This window comes from Orycteropus afer, unplaced genomic scaffold (genome assembly GCF_000298275.1).
Source record: "Orycteropus afer afer isolate SDZICR_OR568_19922 unplaced genomic scaffold, OryAfe1.0 scaffold00258, whole genome shotgun sequence".
NCBI lineage: Eukaryota > Metazoa > Chordata > Mammalia > Tubulidentata > Orycteropodidae > Orycteropus > Orycteropus afer.
The window spans coordinates 157,503-174,551 of NW_006921845.1; the positions used below are offsets into that span (position 1 = coordinate 157,503).

General features: G+C 37.0%; 1 protein-coding gene across 1 annotated transcript; it reads right to left on the reverse strand.

Annotated features, from left to right (window-relative positions):
- Nucleotides 1-13,047: 13,047 nt before the first annotated feature.
- On the reverse strand, nt 13,048-13,989 carry LOC103204750 (olfactory receptor 958-like). Its single transcript, XM_007949952.1, has one exon. The coding sequence runs from the start codon at nt 13,987-13,989 to the stop codon at nt 13,048-13,050; it is 942 nt and encodes a 313-aa protein (XP_007948143.1).
- Nucleotides 13,990-17,049: the final 3,060 nt, after the last annotated feature.

A 17,049-nucleotide genomic window follows, 5' to 3' on the forward strand; every position in this document is an offset into this window, starting at 1 on the left:
ACTACGGAAGTAGGAATGCCCAACCTTCCTTCCAAGGAGTGGCTGGTGGGTTTGAACTGCCAGCCTTCTGGTTAGCAGTCAAGTGCATTAGGCACTATGCTACCAGTTTTAGTTTAGCTCCAAGTTATGCAAAAACTGCTTGTGATTCAAAATGCAGGGAACTACTGTTTCCTTACCGAATACTTTTGTTGCATCAATTCCAAATGCAGATAATCCTTACTAAAATAATACTTAAAGACCATGATACAAAAATAATTTTCAAAGGAAAGGACAGGGCCCAAATAAAATAATGTGTCCCCACTCTCTATAGACAGTGTCCTGCAGGGTCACTATGAGTTGCAGTTGACTTGATGACAATCATTTTTTGGATTTTGGAGATAGTAGGGTTATGAAAACTTCTAAGCCATAACCACACACCTTGTGTAAATGAGTCATTGGACTTGTGGACTTAGGTTCACAGGGGATATCTAGATCAATTGGTATAACATAATCAACAAAGACTATATTCTGCATCCTGCTTTGCTGCATAATGACTGGGTTCTTAAAATTTTGCAAGCAGCCATCTAAGACATAACTATTGACCCCTCCTTGTCCAGAGCAAAGAAGAGTGAAGAAAATCAAAGATGCAAGAAAACAATTAGTCCCAAGGACTAATGGACCATGTGAATCACGGTATCCATTATCCTGAGACCAGAAGAACTAGATGGCACCTGGCTACCACTACCAACCACTCTGATCAGAAACACTCTGAGACAAAGTGGGAGAAATATGTGGAACAAAACTCAAAATCATTAAAAAAAAAAAAAGGACCAGACTTACTGGTCTGATAGACACTGGTGGAATCCTTGAAAGTTTGGTCTTTCAAACCTAGAACTGAAGCTAGCCCCAGGAATCACTTTTCAGTCAAGTAATAGGGTTACAAAGTAACTGTGAGGAACATACTCCTCAGAAAACTCAACCATAAGAGTCTGAAGGTGCAGTATTTACTCCATAACTAAGCCCAGAAAGCATGCAGGGATAGGAAAGGATGAACAGAAATAGGGAACCCAGAGATTAAGGGGGAAGGTTGATGCTATGTTGTGGGAGTCGTAACACATGTTACAAAGCTAATGTGCATAAATTGTTGAATGGAAAAGTAACTTGCTCTATAAACTTACCCAAACCACACACACACACACACACACAATGGGGAATATGAATTTCTTCTGTAAACTTTCACCCAAATCACAATAAAAAAAATATTTTTTTTTTCTGTTGGAAAAGGAAAAATAAACAAACAAAAAATGTGATGCTTAGACTTGAATGGCAATTAAAATGTGTCTGATACATAGAAGTGCATAACAAATGTCTATAGAATTAAGTAATTAATAATTTCTCCTCTCTGTAAGTCTTGTGTTTTTTATGTTGGGAGCTTTTTGCTCTTAATATCTGGAAATTCATTATTCCTAGCCCTGTGGACACATTCTTAAATTAAAAAGAAGAAAAGTGACAGCTCTTATCTTCCTCTCAGTATTTCACATGCTGGAAATTGATCTTTTCTGGCCAAATCTCTTTAGTGGCATGCTTATATATTAAAATTGTGTTAGTTTTCTTTTCCCAAAAGAAGATGCTTTCATGGGTATAGGATGCTGAGAGGATGAAGTCTGACTTCATAAACCAGTGCTTTTGTTTTGTTTTGTCTGGGGGGGGGTAGAGCAAATCAGTTTTCCATTAAAAAATTCAGACACATTTTGTTTCATATCATTGACTGCAATCCCTTAAATGTAGTATCACTCCTTCCACATCCTCCCTGTGTTTCTTGTTTCCATTCCTCTTTCTCTGCTAATCCTTCCTGCCTTCTGAACTTTGTCCTTGGGCAAATGTTGCCCTGTTTATCTTGAAGTGTTGATTGTTCTAAGGAGCAACTACCTTCCTAGAGTTATTGTTCACCTTGTAGACTTGTCTATTGTTTGGCTGAAAATTTAGCTATGAGAATGCGTTCAGTTCCTGGTAAAAAGAGTTCAGTTCCTGGACCAAGGGCTATAGTCTCAGAGTTTCTACCAGTCTTTATCCAATCAGTAAGCCTGGTCTTTTTAAAATAATTTTGATTTTTGTTCCATATTTTTCCCCTACTCCATCCAGGACCTTATAATGTGATCCCTTTTAGAGCAGTTAGTATTGGTAATTGGGCACCATTTAGTTCTGGTGCCAGAGTTGTGAAAACTGAGGTTCATGTGGTCAATTAGTCTTTTGGAATAATTGCTTCTGTGTATCTGTTGCTCTCGATAGGAATAGGCATCTTAGATGTCCACTTTCAGGCTTTTAATACCCCAGTTGCTACTCACCAAAATAGGATGTAAAATATTATCTTTGTAGTCTATGTTGTGTCAACTGACTTTGATGTCCCCTTAAACTATAGTCCTGAGTCCCCAAGCCCAGAAACTCAATCCCTCAGGCTCTTTGATTTCGGCCAAAAAGTTTTAATTACTTTGCCTCCTGTATGCATTAATACATATGTTTATGGATATATTTTCAGCATATGTAAATGCATATGATGAAATATCTAAACCTGTATATATTTGTAGGTATAGTCTCATTCTCTTCCCCACATATGTTCAGCTTGCATGTCTCTCTATGCATCCACTGCTAAATTATCAATTATTGTTATTATTGTAATTGAGGATTGTATACAAATTACTACTTTCCTCTGTTGTCTTTAACTTTAGTATTTCTCCCAGTGTCTTCCTGTCTTTGATCATTTTGCACTGATCTCCTAATTATTGTATATCGTCTTGTCTTTAAACTATGTTAATAGCTATCCTCTAGTTAGTGGTTTACCCTTCTTTCCCCTCTCATCCCTGGTAACCTTGAAAGAATATTCTTTTTTGTGTGAAAATGTTTTCCTGACTTTTTACAGTACTCATCTCTAAAACATTTATCCTTTTGTGACTGACTGACTAATTGCATTCAGCATAATGTACTCTAGGTTCATCCATGTTATGAGAGGTTTCACAGATTCATCAACGTTCTTTAACATTGTGTAGCATTCCATGCCTACAAGGAAGACCAATTAAAACTAGTATTATTCAAATTTACACACCAACAACCAAAGCCAAAGATGAGTAAATTGAAAATTTTTACAAACTTCTGTGGTCTGAAGTTGACCCAACAAGCAATCAAGATATATTGATTATTACTGGAGATTGAGATGTGCAAGTTGGAAACAAAGAAGAATCACCAATAGTTGCAAAATATGGCCTTGATGATAGAAATGACATTGGAGAGCGCATCATAGAATTTTGCAACACCAGTGCAAATTTATTGAAATACCTTTTTGCAACAACATAAATGGTAGCTATACACATGGACCTTGTCAGATAGAATACACAGGGATCAGATTGACTACATCTGTGGAAAGAGGTGATGGAGAAGCTCAATATCTTCAGCCCAAACAAGACCAGGAGCTGACTGTGGAATAGACCACCAATTGCTCATATGTAAGTTCAAGTTGAAGCTGAAAACATTAAAACAAGTCCATGAGAGCCAAAATATGACCTTGATTATATACCACCTCATTTGAGAAATCATCTGAAGAATAGACTTGATGTATTGATCACCAGTGATTGAAAACCAAATGAATAGTGGGATGACATCAAGAACTCATACATGAAGAGAGGAAAAAGTCATTAAAAAGACAGGGAAGGAAGAAAAGACCAAAATGGATGTCAGAAGAGACTCTGAAAGTTGGTCTGAAATGGAGAGTAGCTAAAGCAAATGGAAGAAATAATGAGATAAAGAGCTGAACAGAAGATTTCAAAGAGCATCTTGAGAAGACAAAATCTATTATTATAATGAAATGTGTAAAGATCTGGAGTTAGAAAACCCAGAAGGAAGAGCATGCTCAGCATTTCTCAAGCTGAAAGAACTGAAGAAAGAATTCAAGCCTTGAGTTGCAATATTGAAAGTTTCCATGGGCAAAATATTGAATGATTCAGGGAACACCAAAAGAAGATGAAAGGAACACACAGAGTCACGGAACAAAAAAGAACTGCTTGATGGTCATCTATTTCAGGAGGTGGCATGTAATCAAAAATCAACAGTATGGAAGGAAGAAGTTGAAGCTGCACTGAAGGAAATGGCAAAAAACAAGACTCCAGGAATGGACAGAATACCCATTGAGATGTTTCAACTAAAAGATGCCATGCTGAAGGCATTTATTCATCTATGCCAAGAAATTGGAAGACAGCTAGCTGGCCAACTGAATGGAAGAGATCCATATTTGTACCCATTCCAAAGAAAGGTGATCCCACAGAGTGTGCAAATTATCAATCAATTTCATTAATACCACACACAAGTAAAATCTTGCTGAAGATGATTCAAAAATAGTTGCAGCAGTATATTAACCAGGAACTTCCAGAAATGCAAGCTGATTTCAGAAGAGGATCTTGAACAAGGGATGCCATTGTTAATGTGAGATGGATCTTGGCTGAAAGCAAAGAATACCAGAAAGATGTTTACATGTGTTTTACTGACTATACAAAAGACTGTGTGGATCATAACAAGTTATGGATAACATTGAGAAGGATGGGAATTCCAGAATACTTAATTGTGCTCATGAGAGACTTGTACACAGATCCGGAGACTGTCGTTTGATCAGAAGAAGGAGATACTTCAGAGTTTAAAATCAAGAAGGGAGTGTGTCAGGGTTGAATAATTTCACCATACTTGTTCAATCTGTATGCTGAGCAAATAATCCAAGAAACTGGACTGTGGGAAGAACATGGTAGCAGTATTGAAGGGAGACTCATTAACAACCTGTGATATGCAGACAACACAACCTTGCTTGCTGAAAGTAAACAGGACCTGAAGCACCTCCTGGTGAAGATTAAAGACAACAATCTGCAATGTGGATTATACTTCCATATAAAGAAAATGAAGATTTTCACAATTGGGTCAACAAGCAGTATCGTGATAAATGGCAAAAAGATTGAAGTTTTCAAAGATTTCATATCACTTGGTTCCACAATCAATGCCCATGGAAGCAACAGTCAAGAAGTCAGATGACATATTGCACTGGGAAAATCTGCTGCAAAAGGCCTCTTTAAAGTGCTGAAGAACAAAGGTATCTCTTTGTTCTTTTTTAACTGTGCTTTAGGCGCAAGTCTACAGAGCGCAGTTTGTTTTGCATTCAACATTCCATGTACATTTAGTTTCACTCCCATTTACCATTGTCAACTTTAACCCAGTCTCCTCCCCTCCCTGTGCAGGATCACCCCCACCCCGTGTCCCTCATAGTTATGCGTTTCTTTGTGTCCTGCATTTCCTCCGTGTGAATGTTGTCCCTCTGGTGTCCTGTGGTTGGGTGGTCTGCATATACTTCTTGTTTACTATCAGGCTGAAAGCCAGCCCCTGGGAGTGAGTTTTATTCCATGCCCAAAATGTGTCCCAGGACCATAGTATTGGGGGTCTCACCAGACTCCATCTACCAGTAATTCTGGTCATTATTGTGCTTTTGGTCTTTTTGAAGACTAAGGTGAACCTAACCCAAGTCTTGGTATTTTCAATAGCCTCATATGCATGTGAAAGCCTTTGCTGAATCTGTCCTTGGTCTGGATTATACTCCTGTTCACTAACCCCCATCTGATCTTCTCAGATGTTTATACGAGTTGTGGTGTTGGCAAAGAACACTGAAAGTACCATGGACTACCAGAAGAACTAACAAATCAATCCTACAAGAAGTGCAGCCAGAATGCTCTTTGGAAGCAAGAATGGCCAGACTTGGTCTCACATACTTTGGTCACGTTGTTAGAAGGAACCATTCCCTGGAGAAAAGTATCATGCTTGGTAAAGTGGAGGGTCAGCAAAGAAGAGGAACATCCTCAACACTGACAAAGTGCCTGCAATGGTGGTCTCAGGTATAGCAAAGATTGTGGGGCTGGCACAGGACCAGACAGTATTTTGTTCTTTTGTACGTAGGGTCACTGAGTCGGAACCCACTCCACAACACCTGACAACAACAACAACAGTATTCCACTGTGTGTATGTACCACAGTTTGTTTATCAATCCATTCATTGATGAACATTAGTTTGGTTCAATATTTTTGCTATTGTCTGCAATGAACATGTTGCTTTTGGTTGCCACCTCTTTAGCCCCAATTCATACAGACCCTGTGTGCAGCACAACAAACCACTGCCTACTCCTGAACCATCCTCACAATTTTTGCTATGCTTGAGCACATCATTGCACACATTTTGCAATCTATCTCGTTGAGGTTCTTCCTCTTTCCTGCTGACCCTCTACGAAGCATAATATCCTTCGCTAGGGAAAGATTCCTTATGAAAACATGTCCAAAGTATATGAGACAAAGTCTGGCCATTCTCATCTCTAAGGATCACTCTGGCAGTAAGTCTTTCAAGACATATTTGTTCTGCCTGAAGAATCTTGTTGACCATGGTATTTTCAGTATTCTTTGCCAAACACCACAATTCAAATGCACTAATTCTACTTCAGTCTTCCTTATTAATTGTCCAGTTTTCACTTGCATATAAGGCTCTTGAAAATACCATGGTTTGGATTAGGCACATCTTACTCTTCAAAGTGATATCTTTGCTCTTTAACACTTTAAAGACATCCCTTGCAGGAGATTTGCCCATTGCAACACATTGTCTGATTTCTATACTGAAGCTTCCACTGACATTGATTGTAGAGCCAAGTAAAATGAAATCCTTGACAATTTATTCTTCATTTATCATAATGTTGCTTGTTAGTCCATTGTGGGGAGTTTTGTTTTCTTTATGTTGAGGTGTATTTCATACTGAAGGCTGTAATCTGGATCTTCATCAGTAAGTGCTTCATGTCATCTTTACTTTCAATAAACAAGGTTGTGTCATCTGCACATCACAGGTTGTTAATGAGTCTTCCTCCAATCCTGATGCCCTGTTCTTTATAGATTCTAGCTTCTCAGATTATTTGCTCAGACTACAGATTGAATAAACACAGTGGCAAGATACAATCCTTTCCTTATTTTAAACTATGCAGTATCCCCTTGTTATCTTTGAACTGCTGCCTCTTTGTCTATGCACAGGTTTCTCATGAGCACAAATAACTGTTCTGAAATTCCTGTTAATCACAATGCTATCCATAATTTGTTATGATCCACACAATTCAATGCTTTTGCATAGTCAATAAAACACAAGTAAACATCTTTCTGGTATTATTTTATTTCAGCCAAGATATACCTGACATTAGCAATGGTATCCCTAGTTCCACATCCCCTTCTTAATCCAGCTCAAATTCTTAAAATTCTCTGTCAATATACTGCTGCACCTATTTTTGAATTACCTTCAGTAAAATTTTACTTGTGCCTGATATTAATGATAAACACCCCCCCTAAAAAAAGAAAGAAAGAAATGAAAACAACCCACTGTTATAGAGTCAATTCAGACTCATAGTGTTTTGGTTACCTAGTGCTGCTCTGGGGAGCTCTGGTAGCGTAGTGCTTAAGCCACTTGACTGCTAACCAGAAGGCTGGTGATTCAAATCGACCAGCCACTCCTCCTTTTACATTCCATATTCCAATTATTAGTGTTATTATGAATATTTGCAGCTGTTTCTTTCCATTTTGAGTTCTGCCACATCAGCAAATGGAGTTCCCAAAAGCTTTCCTCCATCAAAGTCATTAAGGTCAACTCTACTTTGAGGAATTAGCTCTCTCCCAGTCATATTTTGAATGCCTTCCAACTGGAGGGGCTTGTATTCCAGCACTACATCAGGCATTGTTTCACTGCTATTCTTAAAATTTTCTAGCAATATAATCAGGTAGTGTTTCATTGTTATTCATAAGGTTTCAGTAGCCAATTATTTCAGAAGTGGATGGCCCTGTCCTTCTTCCTAATCTGTCTTATTCTGAAAGCTCTGCTGAAGCCTGTCCACGTGGGTGATCTTGCTGATATTTGAAATACTGGTGGCATAGCTTCTAGCATCACAGCAACAAGTAAGCCACCACAAGAGGACAAACTGAGAGATCAGTGGTGGGCAACAAACATAGGTTTGCATATATCTGTTCATGTCAAAGTGCTTTTTTCTCTAAGATATATAGCTAGTAGTCAAATTGATGGATTTTATGATATTTCTATTTCCAGCTTTTAAAGGAAGTGCCGTACTATATTCCACAGTAATTGCACCAGTTTACAGTCTCACCAATGTGCAAGGTTTTCAATCTCTCCACGTTATCATCTGTTTTTGTTATTTATTTATTTATTTATTTTTACTTTGCTATTAATGCTGGTGTGAGATGATGTTTTCTTGTTTCAATTTACATCTGCCACTCCTCGGAAGGAAGGTTGGGCAATCTACTTCTGTAGTGATACCGCCTCAGAAACCCAAGAAGCAGTTGCTGTGAATTGGGTACGATTTGATGACACATAACAACAACAACAATGCCTTATGGCATTTGACTGCTAATCAGAAGGTTGGAGGTTCAAACCCACCAGCCACTCCATGGAAGGATGATGGAGCCATCTACTTTTGTAAAGATTTACTGCCTTGGAAACCCAATGGGGGGTGGCTATGAATCTAAATTAACTCGATGGTAGTGAGTTTGGTTTAGGTTTTTTAACATCTTATGATCATGAGAATTTCTACATGTGTTTGTTGGCCACCTGAATGTCTTCTTTGGTGAAGTGTCTGTTCACATCCTCTGCCCATCTTTTAACTGGATTATTTGTCTTTTTGTTGTTGAGGTGTTGAAGTTTTCTGAAAATTTTAGAGATTACCCCCTAAACTAACATGTTGGTGCCAAAATTTTTTCCCTCTAGATTCTCTTTTTACTCTTTTGGTGAAATCTTTTGATGTGCATAACTGTCTAATTTTTAGGAGCTCCCAGTCATCTATTTTGTCTTCTGGTGTTTGTATGTTTTTAGTTATATTTGATGATGCATTTATATCACGTATTAGGACCCCAAAATTTGTCCCTATTTTTTCTCAAGTGGTCTTTATAGTTTTAGGTTTTACATTTAGATATTTGTTCCATCTTGGGTTCATTTTTGTATATGGTCTCCTGTTATGAGTCTTATTTAATTTTTCTGCTAATGTGTATCCAGTTTTACCAGCACCATTTGTTAAAGAGACAATCTCTTCTCCATTTAATGAGCTTTGACCCTTTGTCAAAGATCAACTGTCCATAAATATAAGTATTTACTTCTGGGTTCTCTGTTCTGTTCCACTGGTCTATGCATCTGTCATTGTTTCACTATCATGACTATATATTAGGTTTTGAGATTGGAGAGTGTGAGGCTTCCTGTTTTGTTTTTCTTTAGTAGTGCTTATTTGGGGTCTCTTTCCTTTCCATATGAAGTTGGTGATTATTTTTTACATCTTTTTAATGAATAATGATGGAATTTGAATCAGGATTGTGTTGTATCTGTAGATTGCTTTAGGTGGTATTGACATTTTCTCTATGTCAAGTTTTCCTATCCATTAGCTTGGAATATTCTTCCATTTACATAGGGTTATTTTGGCTTCTTATAGGAGTTTTGGTGGCTTAGTGCCTAAGGCGCTTGACTGCTAACCAGAAGGCTGGAGGTTCAAACCCACCAGCCACTCCTCAGAAGGAAGATTGGACACTATACTTCAGTAGAGATACTGCCTCAGAAACTCAAGGAGGGGTCATTATGAGTTGGAGATGACTTGACAACACATAACAACACTTTTGGTTTCTTGTAGTAATGTTTTATAGTTTTCTTTGTATAGGTCTTTTGTGTCTCTGGATAGGTAGATTCCTAAGTACTTCATCTTTTGGGTAGTTATTACAAATTGTGTTGTTTTCCTGATTTCCATTTCAAAGTTCTCTTTATTAGTGTAAAGGAATCTGATTGATTTTTGTATATTGATTTTGTTCCTTGACACTTTTGCCGAATCTTTCAAACATTTTCAGTTATTTTCTTGCTGAGTCTTTATGATTTTCTATGTATAAGATCATATTATCTGGCATCAAGGTAGTTTTACTTCTTCTTTATCAATTTTGATACTTTTTATTTCCCTTTCTTGACTTATTGCTCTGGCTAAGAGTTCCAATACAATATAGAATAGGAGTGGTGAAAAAAGGGATCCTGCTGGTGGTACACATTCATAAGGGGAATGCTTTCAATCTTTCTCCTTTGAGAATGTTAGTTGTTGTTCTATGGATGCTGTCAATTATGTTAAGGAATTTTCTTTCTATTTCTCCTTTGTTCAGGGTTTTTATCAGGAATGCATGTTGGATTAAGTCAGTATGTTTTCATATTTATATATTCTCTCTGTTCATATCTCATTTGTTTTACTTATTATCCATTTGATAATACCATTTTTTAAGGGCCCAGCCTCTTATAGATCTGTTAATGGATATCAATGAAAAGATATTTTGCCTAAATCAGGTTCAGAAAATTACTTGGCAGTAGCAACCTGTGTGATGGGTTGAAGCATTAATTCAGTGTGAGACAACACAGAGAAAAAGAGATACCTGGGGTCAAATTAAAGACTGTTTGTAAAACTACTTCTTAATTGGAGATATTCCTTTTCTGAGTGCTCTGGGCTTCAGATTAATAGTATACATTGATTTCTTTCAGTCCCGTGATTCTAGGACTTATTTGATGGCATCATTTCTTCAATATAACCTGTAGCATGCATCCTAGACATCTTAGTTAGTTAAAAACTGTTCTGTTGAGAGAATGAAATGGGCAGTGTTAATGGGGAAACCAGCAGGTGTACTAACGGAGTTTTCATACTAATATGTTAGAAATGAAATTATAGGATTGTGAGTTAGGAAGAATTGGAGAGGGTATTAAAATTTCTAAGAGGGAATGTAAGAAAATGGTGTCCCTCTACAGAAGACATGGGGCTCTGGTGATGCAGTGACTAAGGCACTGGATTGCTAACCAAATAGCAGGAATGGTGGTTCAAATGCACCAGCCACTCTCTGAAAGGAAGATGGGGCAATCTACTTCTGTAAAGATCAATCACCTTGGAATCCCAATGAGTCAGAATAGAGTCAATGGCAGTGGGTAAGGTTTGTTTGTTTGTTTGTTTGTTTTTTCCCTATAGAAGACATTACATAAAAGAACACTAGCAATAAAAAGTTGCAATGAACTGGAAGGAAATTAAGATATGAAGCTTGACAATTGATCATTATCCCATTATCTTCTCTGTACTCCTTTTTTGCCTCTAACAGACCATGTGTCTTGAGCCATTCTTTCTTTTCTCTCCTTTTCCTGGACTGGATCCCAAGATTTCAAACATATAATCCTTTTCTAAATGTCTATCAGATAAATAGAAAAATAGAAAGCAAGAAATATGCAAATGGACCAATAAAGAAAAATAATATTGATTTACAGGTAATAGGTAAACAAATTTTGTATAAGTCTGAAACAGCCATGATTGAGAACCACCCTTCAAGAAAAGGTCAAAATAAATAGTTGGGTATACTATAACATTCGGCTTCTGGTTTTTGAAGTAAATGTCCATTTCATATGCTTTCAGAGAACTAAGAATGGCAAAGGAGAGGCTCTAGTATACTAAATACTTAGAAAACTCTAGAGGATTGGAATGATGTGAGGTTTTGTTGTCTTCCTTTATAGAAAATTAACAGAGGAGAAGCTAACACCATATGGCTAGAACAAAAGATCTATATTATCTAGCTAGCTATCTAGCTAGCTATCTTTTATCTATCAATCTATCATAATCTATCTCTGTATCATCTATCAATCTATCATCATCTCTCTTTCTGTCATTTGTCATCAGTCTATCCCATGAGACTAACACCAGGAGTACAGAGAAGATAATGGGATAATAATCAATTGTCAGCACTTCAGAAAACAGTAGTGCCAGTTCAGAAGATCCTTGGTTTTATATAAAATTAAGCAGGTCCCCATCATAAGTGAAGCATGACTAAAATATGCAGGGTATATTCTCCCTACTTGAGAATTATCATTGCCTACCAGAGTTTGTTTCTTTGTGAGGATAATGGGGCATATAACTCCATGAGTTATGCCATTATGCTTTTCACCTCCCAGCCCTGTCAGAAGACCTGATCCTACCACTGAGTAAGCCCTCGTAACTTGCATTCATCCACACATCATATTCTTTATCACAGAAAAGTCAGACTGAAGGCAACAGGAGAAGATTCACTCTAGTATTCAAGTAATCTGAGATAAAATACTTTGTGACAAAGTTAGGAAATCTCGTAAAAAAAAATTGTCTAAGATGCCAACCCATCCCTCTTTGTGTTTTAAGGGTATAATGCTGATGGAGTCATTGATACAGGGAAAAGGAAACTGAGCAACTTCTGAGGTGGGTGATGTTATGTTCTGTTACTTCTCAGGTAACAGGAAATTGTTTTAATGCAAGAGTAGAGGATATTTACCTTCATTCCCAGGAAAATTGGCCAGAAATGGGTCTCTGGTACAAGGACTGGAGATGTGGAAACACTTAGGCATTAATATGGATCCCATCTAAAAGGACCTCCTGCAAAGAGCAGTTGTACTTGAGGTGCTGCAATGCTCTCCATAAGGTGCACTCACTGTGTTCCTTAATGTCCATCCCTGAACAATAATTCAATTAGTGCCTTTGTGGAACTTGGTACATGTCCATGGCCACTCTTAAACCATTATCAACATAGACTTATAAAAAAATTGTTTTCATCTTCAGCTAGCCCTATGCCAGAGGCTGACAAACTATGGCCTGTGGGTCAAATCCTACCTGTCATCTGTTGTTTTAAATAAAGTTTTATTGGAACATAACAATATCTATTTAAATATATATATTGCATATGGCTGATTTTAAGCTACAATTGCAGTGCTGAGTATTTCTTATAGAAGCTATTTGACCTCAAAGCCTAAAATAATCATCACTTAGAGAAAAATTTCCAATCTTTTCTCTATGAGACTAAAGAAGATGTCACAGGTTCATATCAATTGGAATTGTTTTCCAGACATCTTTATAGCAGAAATATTCTTACAAGTGACATGAATATTTATTTTAAAAATTATTTTAATACCCAGATTAGGAGAAAATAAATTTTACCCTCTAGTAGACTAGTGACTTCCTTCTGAAACAAAATGACCCCCAGCCAGTCTCTTCAGGGCTCCCTTAACATCTTTGTTCCTCAGAGTGTATATTGTGGGGTTCAGCATGGGAGTGACTACATTGCCAAAGATCTGCACTGGGGTTACCAGCACCTCACTCAAGGATGGCTGAGTATAGATGAGGGCACAGGGCCCAAAAAACAATGTGACCACTGAAAGGTGGGAAACACAGGTAGATGCTGCCTTGCGTCTCCCTTCAGCAGAGTGCATCTTCAAGATTGCAATGACAATGCGGATGTAGGAGGCAAGGATGAGGAGAAAGCAGGTCATGGGCACAAGGCCAATATTGGTGAAGCTCACAATCTCAATGATAATGGTGTTCCCACAGGCCAATTTGACTACAGGGAAGATGTCACAAAAGAAATAGTCCACTTCATTTGATCCACAATATGGCAGTTGGAAAGTCAATGTGGTAAGAATTGTAGCATGAAAAGAGCTAGTAAACCAGGTGCCAGCAGCCAATACAGCACATACTCGGCGGTTCATGATTATGGTATAACGCAGTGGGTGGCAGATGGCAGCAAACCTGTCATAGGCCATCACTGTATAAAGCAGGCACTCAGTGCTGCCTAAAAAGTGGTAGAAAAAGACCTGGGACATACAGCCACCCAGGGAAATGACTCGGTTCCTCACTAGCAGGTTGACCAACATCTTTGGGGTGCTCACGGAAGAGAAGCCAATGTCCAGCACTGAGAGGTTACAAAGAAAGAAATACATAGGAGTATGGAGGCGGGAATCAGACATAACAGCCAGAAGGATGAGCAGATTTCCCAGCAAAGTGCAGAGGTAGAAGATCAGGAAAACAACAAAGAGCACAGTTTCCTGCCCCTCTGTGTGTGGGATGCCCAGTAGGATGAATTCTGTTACCAAAGTGTGATTCTTTATCGCCATAGAAGTTTGCTTTTATCCTGGAAAGGGGGAAAGTGACAGTAAGTTACTGACCCAAGGAACCAATTTCCACTCCTTGGCACCTTTCCCATTAATCATGCCAGGATTGAAAAAAATGTGATACAATCAGTAAATTCACAAGGAGAAAGGAAATCACAGTTCCTACTAATGAAGGGCTATTTATTTAATTATGACTCAGGCTACAGAACAAGGAAATATCTTCAGAAGGAGATGCAGTATGTTATGGTGAAATCTGAATGCAGGTAACTTGACTGGCAAATAGATTTTACTTTACTGTCATTAGTACAAAAAATAGCAAATGACAAGAAAAATAGAAATGCTGAGGATTGAGAAAGGGAAGGAAAGGAAAAGGAAATAGAGAAAAAATAAAAAGATGGCAGAAAATTTCAGTTTTCATAGAATTTTCATAACCATTTTCTAATTAAACCTTATAGAATCCTGAAAGGTGGGAAACACAGGTAGATGCTGCCTTGTGTCTCCCTTCAGCAGAGCGCATCTTCAAGATTGCAATGACAATGCGGATGTAGGAGGCAAGGATGAGGATGTAAAATAAATAGGATTGTTTCCATCTCATAGGTAATAAAGAAATTATGGATCCAGGAAGTTAAATTCTTTGCTCATATTCTCATATACAGTGTGGCAGGATTAGAATTTGAAACCAAGGATTCTAAATCCATTATACCTTAATTAGGAAAGAAGAGAAAAGAACTATGGTCATGTGGATAGAAGGAAAATAAATGTACTCTGTACTGAAAGAAAGGTTATTTAGTTCAATTATTCATTCTTTTATTTCCACATCCTTGCAAAGTGCCTGGCTAGTCTACACACAATTACTTTAAATGATGGGGAAATTTAGAGTTCTCAGAACATATTATTCTATCTTTACAAAACCCTGATTTTTTTCTTTTTTTTCTTTTTGCTTTTGTTGTTGGTGGTGGTGGTTGTGTATGTATTAAGGTAAATTCTATTTCACTGCAACTCTTAACCATTAGTCTTGGATTTATTCCTTCGAAATATAATAAACAAGGTTTCTGCCATATGAAAAATCATCAGAAATTAGAAGGCTGCTTTGGACCAAACATGTACTGTTTCTCCAATGCTATTTAAATGGCTTGGCTTTGAGTTCCTCAATGATAGTACTTGTATTAGCCCTATACTTTTTGTCTGCTATTGTTTCACATTGCAGACTAAATTATACAATGAGGAATGATAGCACTGAGTCCCTTACTCTTCCTGTTAGTGTACTCTAATATCTCATGAGCCTTCAAAGTAACTTTCATAACAATGTAGTCTCAAGTGAAACTTTGTTACATGTAAAACTATAAGGAAGTTTTCGCACTATCTTCACTAGTTAATGCTGGGAACATTATTGGTTGTTTTGCTTATTTCTATAAAAGACAGGTCCTCATAAAAGTCATCTATAGATAGCTACACCATTTAATCTTTTTGATATGTGCCCATCTCTCAAGTCTATCAAACCATCTTGTTGGATTTTGACTCTCTCATTCAATATACATACTCTTCTTTGAAACATAATAACATTTGAACCATAATGTCTGCTAGTTTCCAACTTTAAGTCTTTGTAACCATAGTAGCATTTTGTTTTTGAAAGAAAGAGGTAAAAGAATCTGTCTAAAATGATAGCAATTATTATTTACTAAAATAAATATAAATATTCTACATTCTTTCCCTGTTCTGAATAGGAAGGAGATCTAGACTATTTTTAATGATCCTTTCAACTCAACTATTAAAAAAATAAAAAATTAAAAAATAGAGGATGATGCTCTATTCAAAGCCTCGGCATAGATAAAGCAAGTCCCTAAAGAGACAGAATATTTCATAATATTCTAGTGAGTTGTCCTGCTCCAAAAAGGGTTAAGAAAAAAAACAAATCCCATGACTTAACCCAGAAAAGAATATTACATGCTTATGAATATACGTGAACTCAGTTGCATTTAACATAGTAAATAATTTTTTCACATGTAGAAGGAAAATGACCACTAAATGAAAAACACGATTAATATATGGAATAAATCAAAATAATAGATTATTGGCTTTTGCAAAATCCATCAGATCCATACCTTTGTGCTTTTCTTCCCTGTTGTATCAGGAAGTAATGAGACATCCAAAATATTTAAGATTAAATAGACCAAAAGAGATCACTTTGACCATGTCCTTTTTGGTGATTCAATTAGATTTTTTGTTCTTGAAATTTTGTATAAGAAAACAATCTACTGATTCTATAGATTTAAAAGGTGAGAAAGGGAGAGGTTATCAAATCACAGATGAGGGATTATATTCTCAATAAAGCAAAATTAGAAAAAAATTAGGTATTAGTCAGAAAAAAATATTTCAGTGCCCATTATGTTAAGTTGTTCCCTTCATTCAATAAATATACATTGATTGTATACTGTGACCAGAAACCATAAGAGATGCTGAAATATCAATGTTAATAATTCTTAGACTCTATCAAGAAGGAGCTCTGGTGGTGCGGTGCCTAAGGTATTTGACTACAAACCAGAAGGCTGGCAGTTCAAATCCAACAGTCACTCCATGGAAGGAAGATGGAGCAATCTACTTCTGTAAAATTTTGCCACCTCTGAAACTCAGTGAGGGTTGCTATGAGTCAGAATAGACTCAGTGGCAGTGTGTTTTTGATATCAAGAAATACACAGAGTGGTGGAAAAAATGAAATGCAAGTTAAATAGGCATGGTTCAGTATTGAACCATGGTTCAGTATTTTATAGTATTAAAGTTATGTGTATGGTATAGTTAGGAAATTATTAATACTTTGTGTGGGTTTTTGAAATTTTTACAAAGGAGGAAAATAGCTAGGGTCTGTGCTTTGAGAGGTCCTAGATGTGGAGATTTGGCTTTAGTCAATGAGGCAAAATAATAAGCTTCATATTTTAGATCACTGACTTTAAAAGCAAAGTATATGATGCTTTACAAGATGAATAGTGTGCAGCTAGGGAAATAAACAAGAAATCTAAAGCAATAAGCCAATCCAGGGAGGAAGAAATTATCAATTCACATACACTT